The sequence below is a fragment of the Apteryx rowi genome, unplaced genomic scaffold, assembly GCF_003343035.1.
Source record: "Apteryx rowi isolate R43461 unplaced genomic scaffold, aptRow1 scaffold_325, whole genome shotgun sequence".
In the NCBI taxonomy this organism is placed as follows: Eukaryota; Metazoa; Chordata; class Aves; order Apterygiformes; family Apterygidae; genus Apteryx; species Apteryx rowi.
The window spans coordinates 763,703-778,244 of NW_020449697.1; the positions used below are offsets into that span (position 1 = coordinate 763,703).

The window sequence follows — 14,542 nt, forward strand, 5'->3', positions numbered from 1 at the left end:
GGAAGTTAGCTCTGTTGCTTGTTTCATTTGGAGAGAGTATATAAGCCTGGGAATTAAAAAGCAGGAGCTTTGGAAATGGCTGTCATCAGCATCTTCCATTAAATATCTGTGTAGTCTTTTCCAGATTTAGTGTTGAGGCCTTTGCTCTGAATCTATGGACCAGCCTGGAAGCTGTTTGAACCCGTGGCCAATTATATGTGAATCACCTAAGCTAATTAATAAACATTCTTTTATATATTTTTAAATGTTTACAACATGAGCAACACAACTAACTTTCTTCTCTTGCTCTACATGGAGTGGCTCAGAGAAGTGGGATTTTCTCTTTCCCACAGACCTAAGATGTGATGAGTCTTGCCCGTCTCCTCCTCCCCTTGCCCCTGCCCCAGTGTGCCGTGGCTTTTTCGGCACATCCAGGATTTCCCTGGTTTCCTCCATTAATGCCGCAGCAGGCATCGCCCATTGGAGTCCCGTGAGGACAGGGCTCCCTTTGCAATTGCTACGGGGATGCTACGGAGGAATACAAACTGTTCCTCCTAGCTTTCCTTCCATCGCCTTCCTCTGTAGTTCTCCCAAACCTAAATTTAGCCTTGGGATAAGCAACCTGGTCTTTCACTTCAATGATGCCCACTTGTGCCAGGATTAAATTTGGTCCTCCCTCTTGCCTGCCTCAGACACGGACACTTTTAAAATAGCAGAGAAACGTACCTTAAATGGACCGGGCTCTATGGCAATTTGTAAAGCTCTAGTTGTAAGTACTCGAAGACAAGTTAATAGATTATGCAGTTCGATACCTATGACTTCTTGGCACAGTGGTTTGGGGTATAAATCCTCACAGTGGTGAACAGTTAGTTTCTAAATCGTTGATGTGCTGAACTAGGTAAAAAAGTCTTTAGATTGGTGTTAAGGAAAGACAAAATGTAACGAGACATTAAAATTGTTGTGCTTGCTTACCACATAGTTTAGTCTTGCAGGTGAACCCAAAAGCAGAGAAATAGAGAAAGTTGAGTATTCATGGGGGTTTCTGTTAGGGTTGCGTATGGTCTGGTTATTGTGTAAGCTAATCTGTCCTTTCCTCCCATCAGAAATAAGGCACTGACAGCTGTCGGAGGGTATAGTATGGAAGGTATTATTTGCAGTACTTAATAGTTCAGGAGATGATAAACTGATTAAAAGGTGAAACTTTAAAACATACAACATCTTCTGAAATTTAAATTATCTCTGCCTATTAGAATACATTTAGAATACAGTTTCTAGTACTGTTCAGCAGTGTCCACAGCAATCTTGGCTTTCTGATCTAGCTCCCAGAAGAAGGAAAATAGCAATTTTCAAAGTCTCAGAATATACAAAGAATAGGCATCTCAGTGTGACCTGATGTTGTCTCCTACCAACTTTATAATCTTTATAGTCTAGATTAATAAACACCTCAGCCTTGGAGTTTATTAGTCCAAAATGTATTTATTACCTCATAAATTAAACCCCCCTCCAGTTATCATCTAATTAAACTGCAGTACTATGCATGCTATCTTCGAGGATGTATTAATAACAAAATTATGTCATGAAAGAGTAATTACATACTTTGTGCTTTCTTTTCTTTACATCTTTTTCAGAGTCTGTGTGATGGGCTGGGTACACAATGCTCCATTGTTTTGAGCTCCTCCAAACTCTGTAAGTATTCAAGGATAAGCTGATTTTTCTTCCTCTTAGTAAAAAAGAGAGAAAAGTTTGTGCATTTTTATACTTGGGCAAGTGAAGAACCAATACTGCCGGCTAGGCACAGGCAGTTATGAAATGTGATTGTGCCAGTAATTTTAGCTCATGTTTTCTCCTCATTCTTTGGGGAGATTTCTCATAGGAATAAAACCCTACTTACAGGATTTTTTTAAGCCAGTCCTTACTGGAGTTGCCAAAAAGAACTGGAGAAGACCAGTTTATTTGCAGGAGAATATTAATTTACTGGTGGTGTAGATTTGAAAAAAGAAGATACAGTCTTATAGCCTTTCCTCAGGGGAGCAATTTACTTACAATTTTTTCAGAGTTAAGTGTGCTTACTATGTTCTAACTCATATATGGCTTATCATATTCATATATTGTTTTTCATATTTTGGTTTGTCTGTGTTTGTGCTTTGTCAAAGTTGTCTTCCCAGCCTCTTCTAATACACCGGATGGTCATATATTCACAATACCACTTTTGCTCAGTTTTTTCCCCACTTATTACAAAACAAGGTATTCTGAGTCCCAGCTAGTGTTCCTCTACAATGAAAGTGATTACACAAGAGGCAAAACAGCAGTGAACCAGGACCTGTTTGCACATACCTTCCATGTATTCTTTAAGTACCCCTTTTATCCCTCCAGTTCAAGTACATCCGTTGAGTAATAATGCAAGCATGCGATTAGTGTTGACATAGGCTCCTGCTCTGCCTCACAGAACTGGATTTTTATTCTCTGTTATCCTTCCAGATGCTGTAATCCAGAAGTTAGTGTTTTCAGGATCCATATGTGAGTGGAATGTCCTGCTCTGTGGCTGCCATATTCTCTTGTCGTTTGTACAGCCTTTTGCTTGTCTTCATTACGAACAGTGACTGTGGCTATGCAGTCATCTGTATTTAGAGGTAACGCAATGACAGTTTCCATCAGTTTCTCTCCTGAATCTATTAGGTCTTTCCATCAAGAAAAGTGTTTTGCCTTTCCCCTAGGTTTTTGGTCTGCAAGTTCTATAAGGTTTGCAACCTTATTGGAATTACATTGCAAAGTTACACATTTGTGAAATATGCTAATATTCAGCATGTGCCTAGTACTTTACAAACATCAATCAATCTTCCAGAAAATTATTTATTTAATATAAGACCTGTCCTGACTAAACATGCTGAAACTTTTGATATCTAGGTAAGTAGAACCCCATTTTATACTGGTCAGATAATAGAATTTTTATTTTTCTCTAATAAGACATTAAGTAGTGCTGATTCACTTAATACATAGGGATTTGAATCAACCTCCAGCTAGAACTCCATCTCCACTTCTAAACTGCCATTGCAACTTAATGCTTGGCTTGCATTTTGCAAGCATTGTGGGACCATGCTTTCAAGCTTTCCACATTTGTATGCTTTTCTATTTCGGTGCAGAATCCTGCAAGACTTATGTGAAAAGAAAGACCTATTGTTTCTGAAAGCAGATAGTATTTCTAGTACTTAATGCCTTCTAAAACTGGTTGGTTTTCAGTATCTAAGGAATAAAAGTGACTCAAAGGCTTTAGCTTCCTGAGCATATGAAAGCTAAGGACTTTAGAGGAAACATAGACATCTTATTCAGCAGTTGTTACAGTACTTTCCATTCTGACATAGTGATGGGTAGTCAGCCTCTTCTGAGACAAATATGAATCAGCCTGCAAAGACAATAAACATAGCTATAGTTATTACTTTCCTGCATGTTATTGTAAAGTTTCAGACTTTCACACTCTGTGGTATGTGTGACTTCGAGGAGGCTGCAGAACAAGTCACAAAGATAGACTCATTTCTGCATTTCCAATACATTTTAATAAGATACTATTTGCTTTAACCCATAATTTTCATACACAAGCAATCCCAGTGATTTAAATCAGACAGTTTACATGAATGAGTATTAGTTTCAAAAATAAAGAATGCATGACTAGCTTCTCTGTTTTTGTGAATAGAAAAATATTTGCAAAATACAAAACAAAGCATAATTATTGTATGAAACAAAGTATATATTACAAAATTTCAAATTACTTTGTCAGCCTAATGTCAAGGAATTTACCTCTTGAGACTGAACAGTCCTGTGCTTGGTTCTCATTGTCTTTCGTAAATTGGTGTCTGATACCACTTGGCCAGATGGAACTAAGCATTCTTTCCATTGTATTAAATGCAAACATCTGTAAAGAATCATTATATTTATGAGATATTGCTTGAACATACTTTTTTATTGCTCAGGATTTATTACTGGTTTGTCAAACCTGCTGATTTCAAAACTTTTGGCAGTCTTATGTTTCTTGTGGCTATTAGTGCAAAATGGTAGTTATTGTGCCCACAGAACTGTGGAATGGATAAAGGTAGAGTCCTGCATATGCTATCACATGAAAGTATTTGTCGTTGATGTCTAATTTGCTAAGTTTCAAATTAAACATTTTTCTTATGTATTTCCCAATGCAAATAAGTTCATTACAGAACACTCCCAGAGAAGATGATGCCTGTTGGTAAACAATTCTATGAGATAAAACGTACAGAAGGGTAGTATTATAGGCTGAATATGTTTTATCTAATTTACAGTACAAAGGCATGAATTCTGAAGATGAATTCTGGGAATTCAGGGAATAAAAGGCATTTTGCTTGTTTTTTTTTAAGTAATCTCTTTATTGTTCTCCTTTTTTCTTCTTGTCCTCCTCTGGATTTTGCAGAAATTTTTTTGAGTCTCTAAATTCTCCACTTAAGAAATATATTATGGCTGAAGGTCGAAGGAAGAAGACATTAAACCTTTGCCCACTTATGGCAATTACTCTGGAGACAACCACTGCTTGGAAAACAAGTATTATGAGCTACCTGTAAGTTCTGATTCACCTAATAGATAAGGAGCCAGAGATACTTCTGAACTCACAAATGAATTTTTTTTCACAATGTAATGATTGAGCTCATTACCTGCTGCTCTTTTAAATGTAAAGCAAAGAGTGAAGTGCTCATATATTCTGTGTATAACAGCTGACATGTTTTCTGCATTCCTCTATTTGCCTAAAAAGTCATGGATAATCAATTTAATTTGATGTGCAAAATATAATGCATGGATGAATTCTGATACATAGCTCTTGCCATGTCTCTGCTGTTATGAGAAGCAAAGACTACCAGAAAAGAAACAGTCATGAAATTCTTCCCGATAATTTTGCCATCAGTTTTTCTCCAATAATATATTTGTAGGTGGATTCTACAGATGTTTTTTCCCCCTGAGTGGCTGGTACTATATATGAGTTATGTTTCTCACTGTCCTTGCTGTATTAGTAATCAAACCTATCCTATCATTTCAGATGTTCAGTCACTATATTCTAACTAAGAAAAGCTAACTTGAAACATTTACTTTTCAAACCTTTTTTATTATTTAATTGTATGCTTAAAATAATAATAAAAATTTCCTACATATGTTACAAATAACTCGCCATGTTATTACTGTTGTGATACAGAACAGGCAGGAGCCAGCAGCACAGAGAGACAGATGTGATTGTAACAGAGGTTAATGTTTTATAAGTAATAGCTTGGGTGTAGTGAGACTTATGGTCTTAATTAACTCTTTGAATGTTTTTCAGCACAACCAAAGTAAATAATTTTAAAATCTAATTTACTTGTCCTTACGCTATCAGTTTACTTTTTGTCTTGCTGCTTTTGGATGAGTAAAACTAGTCAGTTTTACTTAGATTTTAGAGAATTTCACACAGAATAGAGTATCTATTCTTTCAGCAAGTGGGGCTTAGTTTAGTTCTGTATTTGTGTTCCTTTCTTGGAAATCCGTATGTTAGCCAGAATAGCCATCAGCATTAGGTAGACTGGCAAAATCTGGTCATTGTATTTCAGATAGTTGATGTCCTTTTGCTGGAAAGAAACAGCTGGATATTTTCTGTCATAATGTGACCAATCCACCTCTGTTGTTGTCATTTTAATTGCTGTGGCTGTTTTTTTAAGTCCTCTACAGAAGGTCTTTGTAGTGACAAGCGAACGGTTTACGCTTCATAAGCAAACATAAAGAAAGCTGCTGCTAATTGGAGAGGGAGTAATGCAGTTATGATTCCATCAACATTTAAGTTACATTGTTAAAGGACACATTTTGGTTGTGTTTATGTTGCCATATAAAATTCTACCCAGGATGAATTTGGCAGGGAAGATTTTATAATAGAAAAGACTAATTCCAGGATTATGGGGAATGGAGGGAGGAAAGGGAAAGAAGTGAAAATTTTCTAATCCATGTATATAATATTAAAGATCAGCATATTATTACTCTTTTTGTTTCCTATGATAACTGTTATTTAACTGCTGACTTGTAGTGTAGCTTGTCTTATGAAAGTGGAAAGACCTTGTCACAGCCCCCAAAAGCTCGCTTTACCCTGCCCTGAAGAACTGTAGCTGCAATGATTCATGCTGAAGAGGACTCTTGAAAGTCACCAGTGGTGTCCTTTAATTTCCTGAAGGGAAGAGGCCATTTTTCAGTAATTTACTCTTTTGTTTTTTTCCCTAGAGATTCTGCATGTTGTATCTGTATCTGTTCACCTCCCAGCTTCTGAAAGTCTGAAGGACTTTGTTTTAAAATTTCCTCTTTTCCATACATTACATTTCCATAGAATATTTGGCTGTGGATGAATAGTTTTACAGCTACATGCCCAAACTTGTTTCGTCTAAATGCTATTTTTTTTCCCTATTTGCATCTTTTTTCTCAGGTGACAACATTTTTGAAGCCTCATTCTAAATAGTCTTGCAGCGACCAAAGATGCTTCCTTTCCCAGTTCACTGGCTAGTTTGCCTGTTTTTCAATGATACAATTTGTTAGTATCTGAATAAGGAAATTGTACGTTTATTTACATGGAAAGAATCATAGAGATGACAGGGTTCCCCTCCCCAAGCACTCACTGTGTAATTGCTGAAGACATTCCAAGCCACCCTAACGAAGTGTACTGTCTGCCAGTCATTATGCTCTCCTTGGAAGCCCATCTGTTGCACTTCAAATATGTAAAGGTCTGCCATCATTTATTGCACCAAACAAATCAGTTTCTTTGTCTGACATGTCGTAACTCGTGAGTGGGGACTAAAGGTAGTTTCAGTTGCAAAGTACAGAATATTCTCTTTTGTTGCACTGTAAATGGAAGGTAGTCATTACTCACCTCAAATTTCAAAAGACAAACATACTGATTAATTGTCAATGCTATTGAGTAATATCAATTCATTTGGCAGCATATTGTCGATAACAGAAAATTCTGGAATATATTTTCTCTTAAGTCAGCCATAAGTACATTGTAAGATTTTTGCTTCCAGTAGATGAACCTTTCCTTTGTGTTGATATCCCAGATTTGATATATAGTGATACTTGAATTAAAATGATTTTAACTAAATTATCTTTTTCTTTAATTAGATTAGTTTTATCTGAAGCTAGTAATTTAAAGAAACTTTCTGTGTCTTTTGGTAGTAAATAGATTTAGCAGCTAGAAATACTAGAAAGTTTCTTTAGATAAGCATGTGTCCTTTACAAGGTTGTAATACTTGATTGTATAGTCTTCATTTATATTAATTAATTAGAATCTTTTCCATGAGGAAAAGGTGCAAGATCAGGCATGAAACAATGATTTGGGTTTTGTTCTTTTTTTGTTTTTTTCCTGCTGTGGATTTAAATAGCTTGCACAGTCGTTCATCTCAGATTGGAGAAAATAGATGTAATATTTTCAGGGCAGAAAAGTTCTGTTCAGAGATTTCCAAGCAGAGAAATGCACAAATTTTCTGTCTGATCAGGGAGCGGTCCTATCTTTTTCCCTTTTCCTTACTGCATAGCAGCTAATGTTCCGGTCAGAAGTAATAATATGTTAGATCTTGAATGTCAGTAGCCCCAGAGATCCTGACAAGACTATTCATGTGCATTCATACGTCTTAACCAAAGCTGACACTAAAGAGAGCAGGAATTCTCATATTCCTCTTTTTATTGCCATGTATTAAACTCAAATCTTCTGTTAGAGACCTGTTAAAAACGACATACTCACCATTTGAAAAAGGCTTTCTTGCAATATCTAAACAAAGCAGCTGAACACCAGTATGGCACAGAGCAGATTCTTCCATAAAAACTCAGTGCAAATCTAAATTATGTAGATAATCTAAATCATCACCACAATTATGGTCACCTTAAAAATGTGTTAAGATAAATACTAATGAGAAAAAAACAACAGTCCCTCTAATCTTATGGTCATCCTATGGGAGTTTTGTTATTGTTATTTTTAATTGTAAAGTAAGTGGTCTTCTAATTTCTTGAAACTATATGGCTTGTCCTTATAGGAATACTTGGATTCCAGTAACTTGAGCTACTTGTTTACCAAAAAACACACATTGTGTAAATATTCTGCTGCACCTTTTTTGCTTGACATATTTATACACATGCTTGTAGCATTATGTATAGTACATGTTTTGGTAACTTTGCAGCGACTTGATCATATTGTTAAAGCTTGATAGACATTTCTTTACAGTGATGATATTTTAATCTTTTTAAAAATGGTTTGGTAGTAGTGACTAATGCCAACTAGGTGGCTCTGGGCATCTAGCCATTTTTAGGTAGTTTAATTTGCTAAAAATTATCTTTCTTCCCACCCAAATCCCCTTGAAACCATTTGGAGAAGAGAACTGTCGAACAGTTGCCAATAATAAGTCCTGCTGAGACCTCTATATCCTCCTGATAGAACTGCCTGTGCCAACTGGAGACTGACTGGCATGAATTTGAACTCTATACTACTTGATATATTTGCTTCACATGAACCAATTACAATAATTACCACCTTTGTAGCTGAAGTTTAAGCATTCAGTCTGTACTTCATACCTCAGGTTGCTGGCAGTATGTTCAATCCTATAATCTCAATTTTTGTCAAACTAATAAAGTAGAAAATAAATACTTTGAAAAATTAGGAGAGTCTCTGATTGGAAATCAAAGGCTAAGCAATGTCATTGTTCTTCATGAACTATTGTCCTTAAGCTGAATTTCTTCCTTTTTAGTCTTTACTTCTAAAAGGTGTCATTTTCTTTTAAGTTTGTCCATAGAGAGATTCAGTAGGAGATGCTGTAGTCTATTGATTTTTCATATTCAACAGGGGTTTATCTTTTAATGTGAATGAAAAAGCAATAAAAACAAGAATAGTTTAGAAATGCAAACTATATATAAAGTCCTCCCTTTTGTGTTGGTGTTTTTCAAAATATCATTATTCCTGTCAAAAGTAATACTTTTGCCTAAAGGGGAAAATTGTCTATCCCTTACTATTCTTGGCTAGATATTTGGATGACTGTGACTATGTAAAAGTGTGAGGATGTGATACCAAGACAAGTGACTACAGTGTTAACTGCCCAGTTCCTTCCAATTCCATTGGTTTAAATCTGATGCAATGCTGATCATCTCACCCCCACCCCCACTATTATCTTCTTTCCAAAGACTAGTTAATTTTTAAATTGGATCAGTAGCATTTTCTTAACTGGTAAAGTTTATATTACACAAAGATGAACCTAAGAACGAGCACAAACTTATCTGACTGTTCCTTTCCTAATATGAATGCACTGCATAGTGTATATACTAACATTTATGTTAAAATTTCTTCATGCAGTTTCCCTCTAGGGAGAAGAAGAGAGAAGGAAAAGGCTGCATGTGACAGATGCTAATTATGCAGCTTAATGCACTTCTGGAAGTTGCAGTGATGAAAACTATATAAGAACGTATGTAGAAAATAGCGTATTTTCAATGCTGTTTTTTTCACAATAGTTTTTTATCTGCCTCCTCCCTCTTTTTTAAGGAGACTTTATTTCCCAAATAGCACCTGCAGTAACCAAAGGCAAGCTATGTCACAAGATCCAAAATTTGTCATACAGGGATATGGTTATTATCCAGCATGTCTTAACGTTATTTAGTACTGTTAGTGTAACGAGGGAAGTTGGTGACTTGAAGGTTCTGTACTTCAGATACAACACAGGAAGGGAATGACTTAAAAAAATTTCTAGTTGATGTATTAGTTTTGTTTCCTCTTTTGTCAATATTTTCTTGATTGTTTCTCCTGTAATTATGTTTTGGAAAAATGATATTCTACTCTTAACTGTCCTTTGGTCCTTGTGAGTACTTACTACTATTAATATGTAAGCACTAATGAACTGGGTCTCGATAAACATTTTACAAATAAGTAAACTGAGACACAGAAACTGAGTTCCTCAAAACAGTGCAGTGAATCAGTGCCAAAACCAATGTTTGATGCTAGATTAATCCTCTGATCCAGACATTGAACTGTACTATTTCAGGCAAAAGAAATAGATTCTCAGCTAGTGAAAATTTTGGTGTCATCCTAAAATCAATGGAGAAATGCAAGTTTACATTCGTTATGAGTCTAGCCCACAATGAGTCATCTTACTGGATTTCCATTCCCTCTACCAAATCCCAGTTTTACCAAAGGATACTTCCTCTGTCAGAGGAAAACCATACCAGTTCTTGTGTATTAATGCCGAATGCTGCTTTCTTTTCTTTCCTTCGAAGTGTTGGATTTCTCCTTAGGGAGGTGTGACTTAACAACATTGCCAGCAACTCTCTCTGTGTGCAGAGACACAATCGCTCTAATGACCAAAGTGGAGCATGGAAACTTTGGAGGTCTTTTGTGTGCATCTCAGTGCCCACGGCAGCATGGAGAAGTAGGTTCGGAGGCTGCCGCAGAGCAAATCCTCCTTGCATGGTCCTCATCTCCAGTCACCATGGAGAAAACCATCTGTTCTACTTGGAAAGGGGCTGGGGTTGCACACTGCCCTCCCCCCACATCCCCGCTCCGTCCCCAGCTGCTGTATTTAGATGAGCAGTGAGGGAATGAATCTCCTGCGTTAAAAATACTCTGGTTCTATTTAGATAAAGAGAAAAATCTTGCTTGCCTACACTGTTGTACAAAAATAGTCTTGGTGTGAGTAAATCTTCAAAGTTTGTCTTAGCGAAAATATCTATCCTCCTTTATTGTTTCTACTTATCATATACATTTATTTATAGAGCGTCCTTCTTTCCTCCCACTCTATCAAGACATTTGCAGAAGGTTGCCACGCATCTTGTTCATGGGTCCTGAAATAATTTGCAGGGCCTTTGAAACCTCATCATGTTGCATAGTTGTGATGCAATGTGCTGCTCTTTCATGAGCATATCATATTTTAATGTGAATGTCATGTTAGCTGAGACATTTAAGTGTCTTTCTTTTACTTTAGGTACTTTACAGTGGCTTATATTTCCACTTAATTTTGCAAACAAAAAATTCTGCATGTAATAATGTTAAATTTTACATTCTACATAGAAGATATTGCATTTAGTGCAATAGAAAACTAATATGTAACGAGAGCATTAACAAGATGAGTATACTTTCAAAATATTTCTTAAAAACAGCTTTCACTGTCACTGTATTTCTGTATTTGTATATGTCACTGTAATTCTGAATAATCTCAAAGTCCTTCTGCAAATCTGTACACATAGTAACAGAGGAACCACCTACTTCTTCCTCACGAGCTACACTATATATATCTGTACATGAAAACTTGAATTTTGGAGTATGGTTTTGTTCCTCCAGCAGATACGATGTCTGTGGGACTCCTGGAAACACAGGGTCCTGTTCTTAATGCTTGCGTAGCTCTTTAAAAAGGCTCCGAGCTCCCCAGCGCACGGTGCCAACGTGGTATTGAGCGCCGGACTCCGCCAAGGGCTGAAATTCGTAGAAAGCGAGCCAAGATAAGAGTTTCCCTGCTCATAGGTAGGTGAAGCAGCCTGCGCTCGGACTTTGGCCTGACGCAGGTCAGCTGCGGGTGGATGCTTGAGAAACACCTCGGCAAAGCGTCGCGGGGGCCCCCGACGTGCCGCGGCGCTGCCGGGAGCCGCTGCCGCGGCGCCCCGTCGGCGAAGGGGGGCCGCGAGCGGCGCAGGGCCGCGCCGGCTGCGGGCCTAGCGGGAAGGCGGGCTTCGAACCCGCGGCACCGCAGCTCCCGCTGCGCCCGGACCCACGGCTCAGCCCGCTGCGCCACGCCGCGGCGCGGCCGCTAGATGGCGGCCTCTCAACGAGCAAAGCGCCGCGCTCTCTAGCGCCGCCGCCGCGGCTGGCGGTCGGGCGGCGCCGCTGCACCCGCCTTCCCCCGGCAGCGACGGCGGCCATCGCTGGGCAGGCCCACGTGACGGCGTGGCGGCCAATGAGAGGGCGGCAGGGGGGCCCCGACTCTCGTCCCTGTGGCCGCCATTAAAGAAAAAGGGGCTCGGAATTAAACGGGAGAAGAACCCCCCCCTCCCCCTCCCCGCGGCGGCCGCGACGCGACATGGGGGAGACGCGCTGAGGGGCAGCCGGCTGAGCAGGATGCCGCGGCCGGGCAGCCGCCGACAGAGGCACCGCTGAGAGCGAGCGAGGAGGAGGAGGTGGAGACCCGCCAGCGGGGGCTTCGGGGCACCGACTCCGCCAGCAGCGGCCGCCGCGTCCCCTCTGTCTCGGCGCCCGGCGGCGGCGGCGCCGGGATCCGTGGGGCTCCGACCCCCTTCCCCCCGCGGCCCTTCCGGCCGAGGAGAGCCCGGGGCTCGGCCGCCGCCTCCCCGCCCTCCCGAGGAGCCCTCGGGCAGGGGCCCCTCCGCCCACCGCCCCCGCGGGGACGCCGCAGCGGGGCAGCGCCGAGCCTTGCCGCGGCCCTCGCGGAGACCCCTCGCCTGGGGCAGCGGGGGGGCCGGGGCTCGCTCCCCTCCCCCCGCCGAAGACACCGCTCCGCCTGAAGACCGATATTTTATATTTTCCTCCTCTTTTTTTTTCCTGCTTGTTTTTTTTTTTTTTAACTAATTTTTTTTTTTTTTAAGGGTCCAGCCTCGCAGCTGGGCTGGTCCCTTGCCCCCACCCAACCAACCACCCCCCCCCCAGCTCGAGGGGGTCTTGCGGGGCTCGGCGCGGGGCCCCCCCCGCCGCCGCCCGCTGCTCTCGGCGGTAACTTGGCGGGGTCCGGGCTCCCCTGAAGAGACCCGCCCAGCCGCGCGGACTTCGCGGGGCTCCCGCGGCCCCGGAGGACAGCTTGGGGGGGGGGGACGAGCCTCCCCGAAGACGCTCCGGGATTTGCCCCTTCCTCCTCCTCCTCCTCCTCCTCCCCCGACGAGACCGGGGCCCGGCCTCCGCGAGACGCCTCCATCCTTCCCCGAAGAGACTTCGAGGGTCACCCACAATTTCCTCCTTCCACCCCCCCCTCCTCCTTCCCCTCCCTCCTTTCCCCACGGAAGGATTTTTTTTTTTTTTTTTTTTTAAACCCAGCGGAGGATATTTTGGTCTCACCCTCTCAGCGAAGAGTATTTCTTTTTGGGGAGGGGGGGGTTTCCGCAGGGGAATTTAATCCCTTGCTGGGCTGCTGAGGAGACTTTTTGCGGCCTTTTCTCTCTCAAGGAATTACCTTCCCCCCTCCCCTGTCCCCGCAGATGCTTTTCGGGGTGCACCCCAGGAAATTTTCTTCTCCTGCCTTTACGAATTCTTCAGACTTGCCTTGTTTCTGGCCCTGAAGTTTGTTTTTCGTGATTTTAAATTTTAATTTATTCGGAATATATTTGGAGCGGGGGAGAAGAATCTGATTTCCCCCCCCTCTCCCGCCCCCTACCCTGTTGCCCTCGGACTCCGAAGAGACGAGCCTGGATTTTGCTCTCTCCCACAACCAATCCTTCCGAATCATTCCACTGTTTGCCCCTTTCTCGTCTGATGACTAAAGAAACAGGAGGAAGAGGAGGGAGGTTTCTGGATTAATTGCCCCCATCGGATTATTTATTTTCCTACTTCTCTTGCTTGGCATCTGAGATAAGAGGAAGGAGGGATGTCAACTGATTTTTACCCCTAGTCCCCTGGATTAATTACCCCATTTTTATCCTCTTGTTGGATCAATTACCCCCTTCACCTTACCTCCACTCCCTCCCCTCCTTATGCGAATGAGAAGACAAGAGGAACAGGGAGGATTTTGATCTTAATCTCCTGTCGTTGGATTACTTACCACCTCCCTCTTTCTGTTCTCCCCTTCCATGGTGGCTTCACCCCCCCGATTTGATATCCAGAAGAAGAAAAAACGTTCCGAGTTTCTCTCTTTATTTTTATTTTTTTTTTAATTTTTAATTTTTTTTTTTTTAAAGCCCCGTCTTATACCACTCTCCTCCTGGGTTATCCTGCCACTATTTTGTGTGCGTGTGTTGTGCGTACGTAAATCCCTTATTTAATTGTATTATTATTTGTGCGTGTGCCTGGCTTCCCCCCCCCTCCCCCCTTTCCCTCGCAGTGTCTGTCTCTCTCCCTCTCTCTCTGTCTGTCTCTTTCTTTCTTGTCGGAGGCTGTGGGATAATGGCGTGTGGGTTGTGGCTGTGAGGATGAGTTCCTGCTTCGTGCCGAACGGGGCCAGCCTGGAGGATTGCCATTCCAACCTCTTCTGCCTGGTGAGTGAGCGCCCGCCGCCGCCGCCGCGCACGCACCGCGGGCGCGCAGGGGCCGAGCGAGGCAGAAGCGAAGCTTTCGGGGGGAGGGGAGCGGAGCGGAGCGGAGGGGAGGAAGGGGTAGTGGCAGCAAAGCAGCCATTTTTAGCATAGCTTCTGTTGGATGAGTCCTCGGAGTAGGCCCTGCCTGGAGCCAGCCAACTCTCCGGTGCCCCTCTGCTTCCCCCCCCGCCGCCGCTGTCTGTCTGTCTGGCCTTGCCCCTCCCTCCCTTTTCTCTCGGTATTCTCCCTGCAACTTGCCTTTTCCTGCCCTTTCCTTGCCTGCAACTTTTTTTTCTGCTTTCTCTTTAACCTTATCTCTGCTGCTGAATGTGATATTTCCAGCAGGAGG

The 14,542-nt window shown here is 41.8% G+C and overlaps 1 protein-coding gene and 1 long non-coding RNA gene across 4 annotated transcripts in view; both read left to right on the plus strand.

The window, feature by feature from the left end:
- Positions 1-11,038, plus strand: part of LOC112968802 — a 28,275-nt gene extending 17,237 nt beyond the window's left edge. For both annotated transcript variants that reach the window (XR_003254448.1, XR_003254449.1), the window contains 5 exons: positions 1,608-1,665; positions 2,458-2,609; positions 4,409-4,552; positions 9,329-9,437; positions 10,243-11,038. This is a non-coding gene — a long non-coding RNA (uncharacterized LOC112968802). The remainder of the gene's footprint in view (positions 1-1,607; positions 1,666-2,457; positions 2,610-4,408; positions 4,553-9,328; positions 9,438-10,242) is intronic.
- Positions 11,039-12,641: 1,603 nt separating this feature from the next.
- The window catches only part of MED13 (mediator complex subunit 13), a 59,211-nt gene continuing 57,310 nt past the window's right edge, over positions 12,642-14,542 (plus strand). Inside the window, exon 1 of one of the 2 annotated variants that reach the window (XR_003254441.1) lies at positions 12,642-14,154. Coding sequence is in view for 1 of the 2 variants with exons in the window: in XM_026071407.1 (XP_025927192.1) it covers positions 14,089-14,154 (66 nt within the window). In the remaining variant the exon portion in view is untranslated. The remainder of the gene's footprint in view (positions 14,155-14,542) is intronic. The other variant, XM_026071407.1, reaches the window with a different exon arrangement.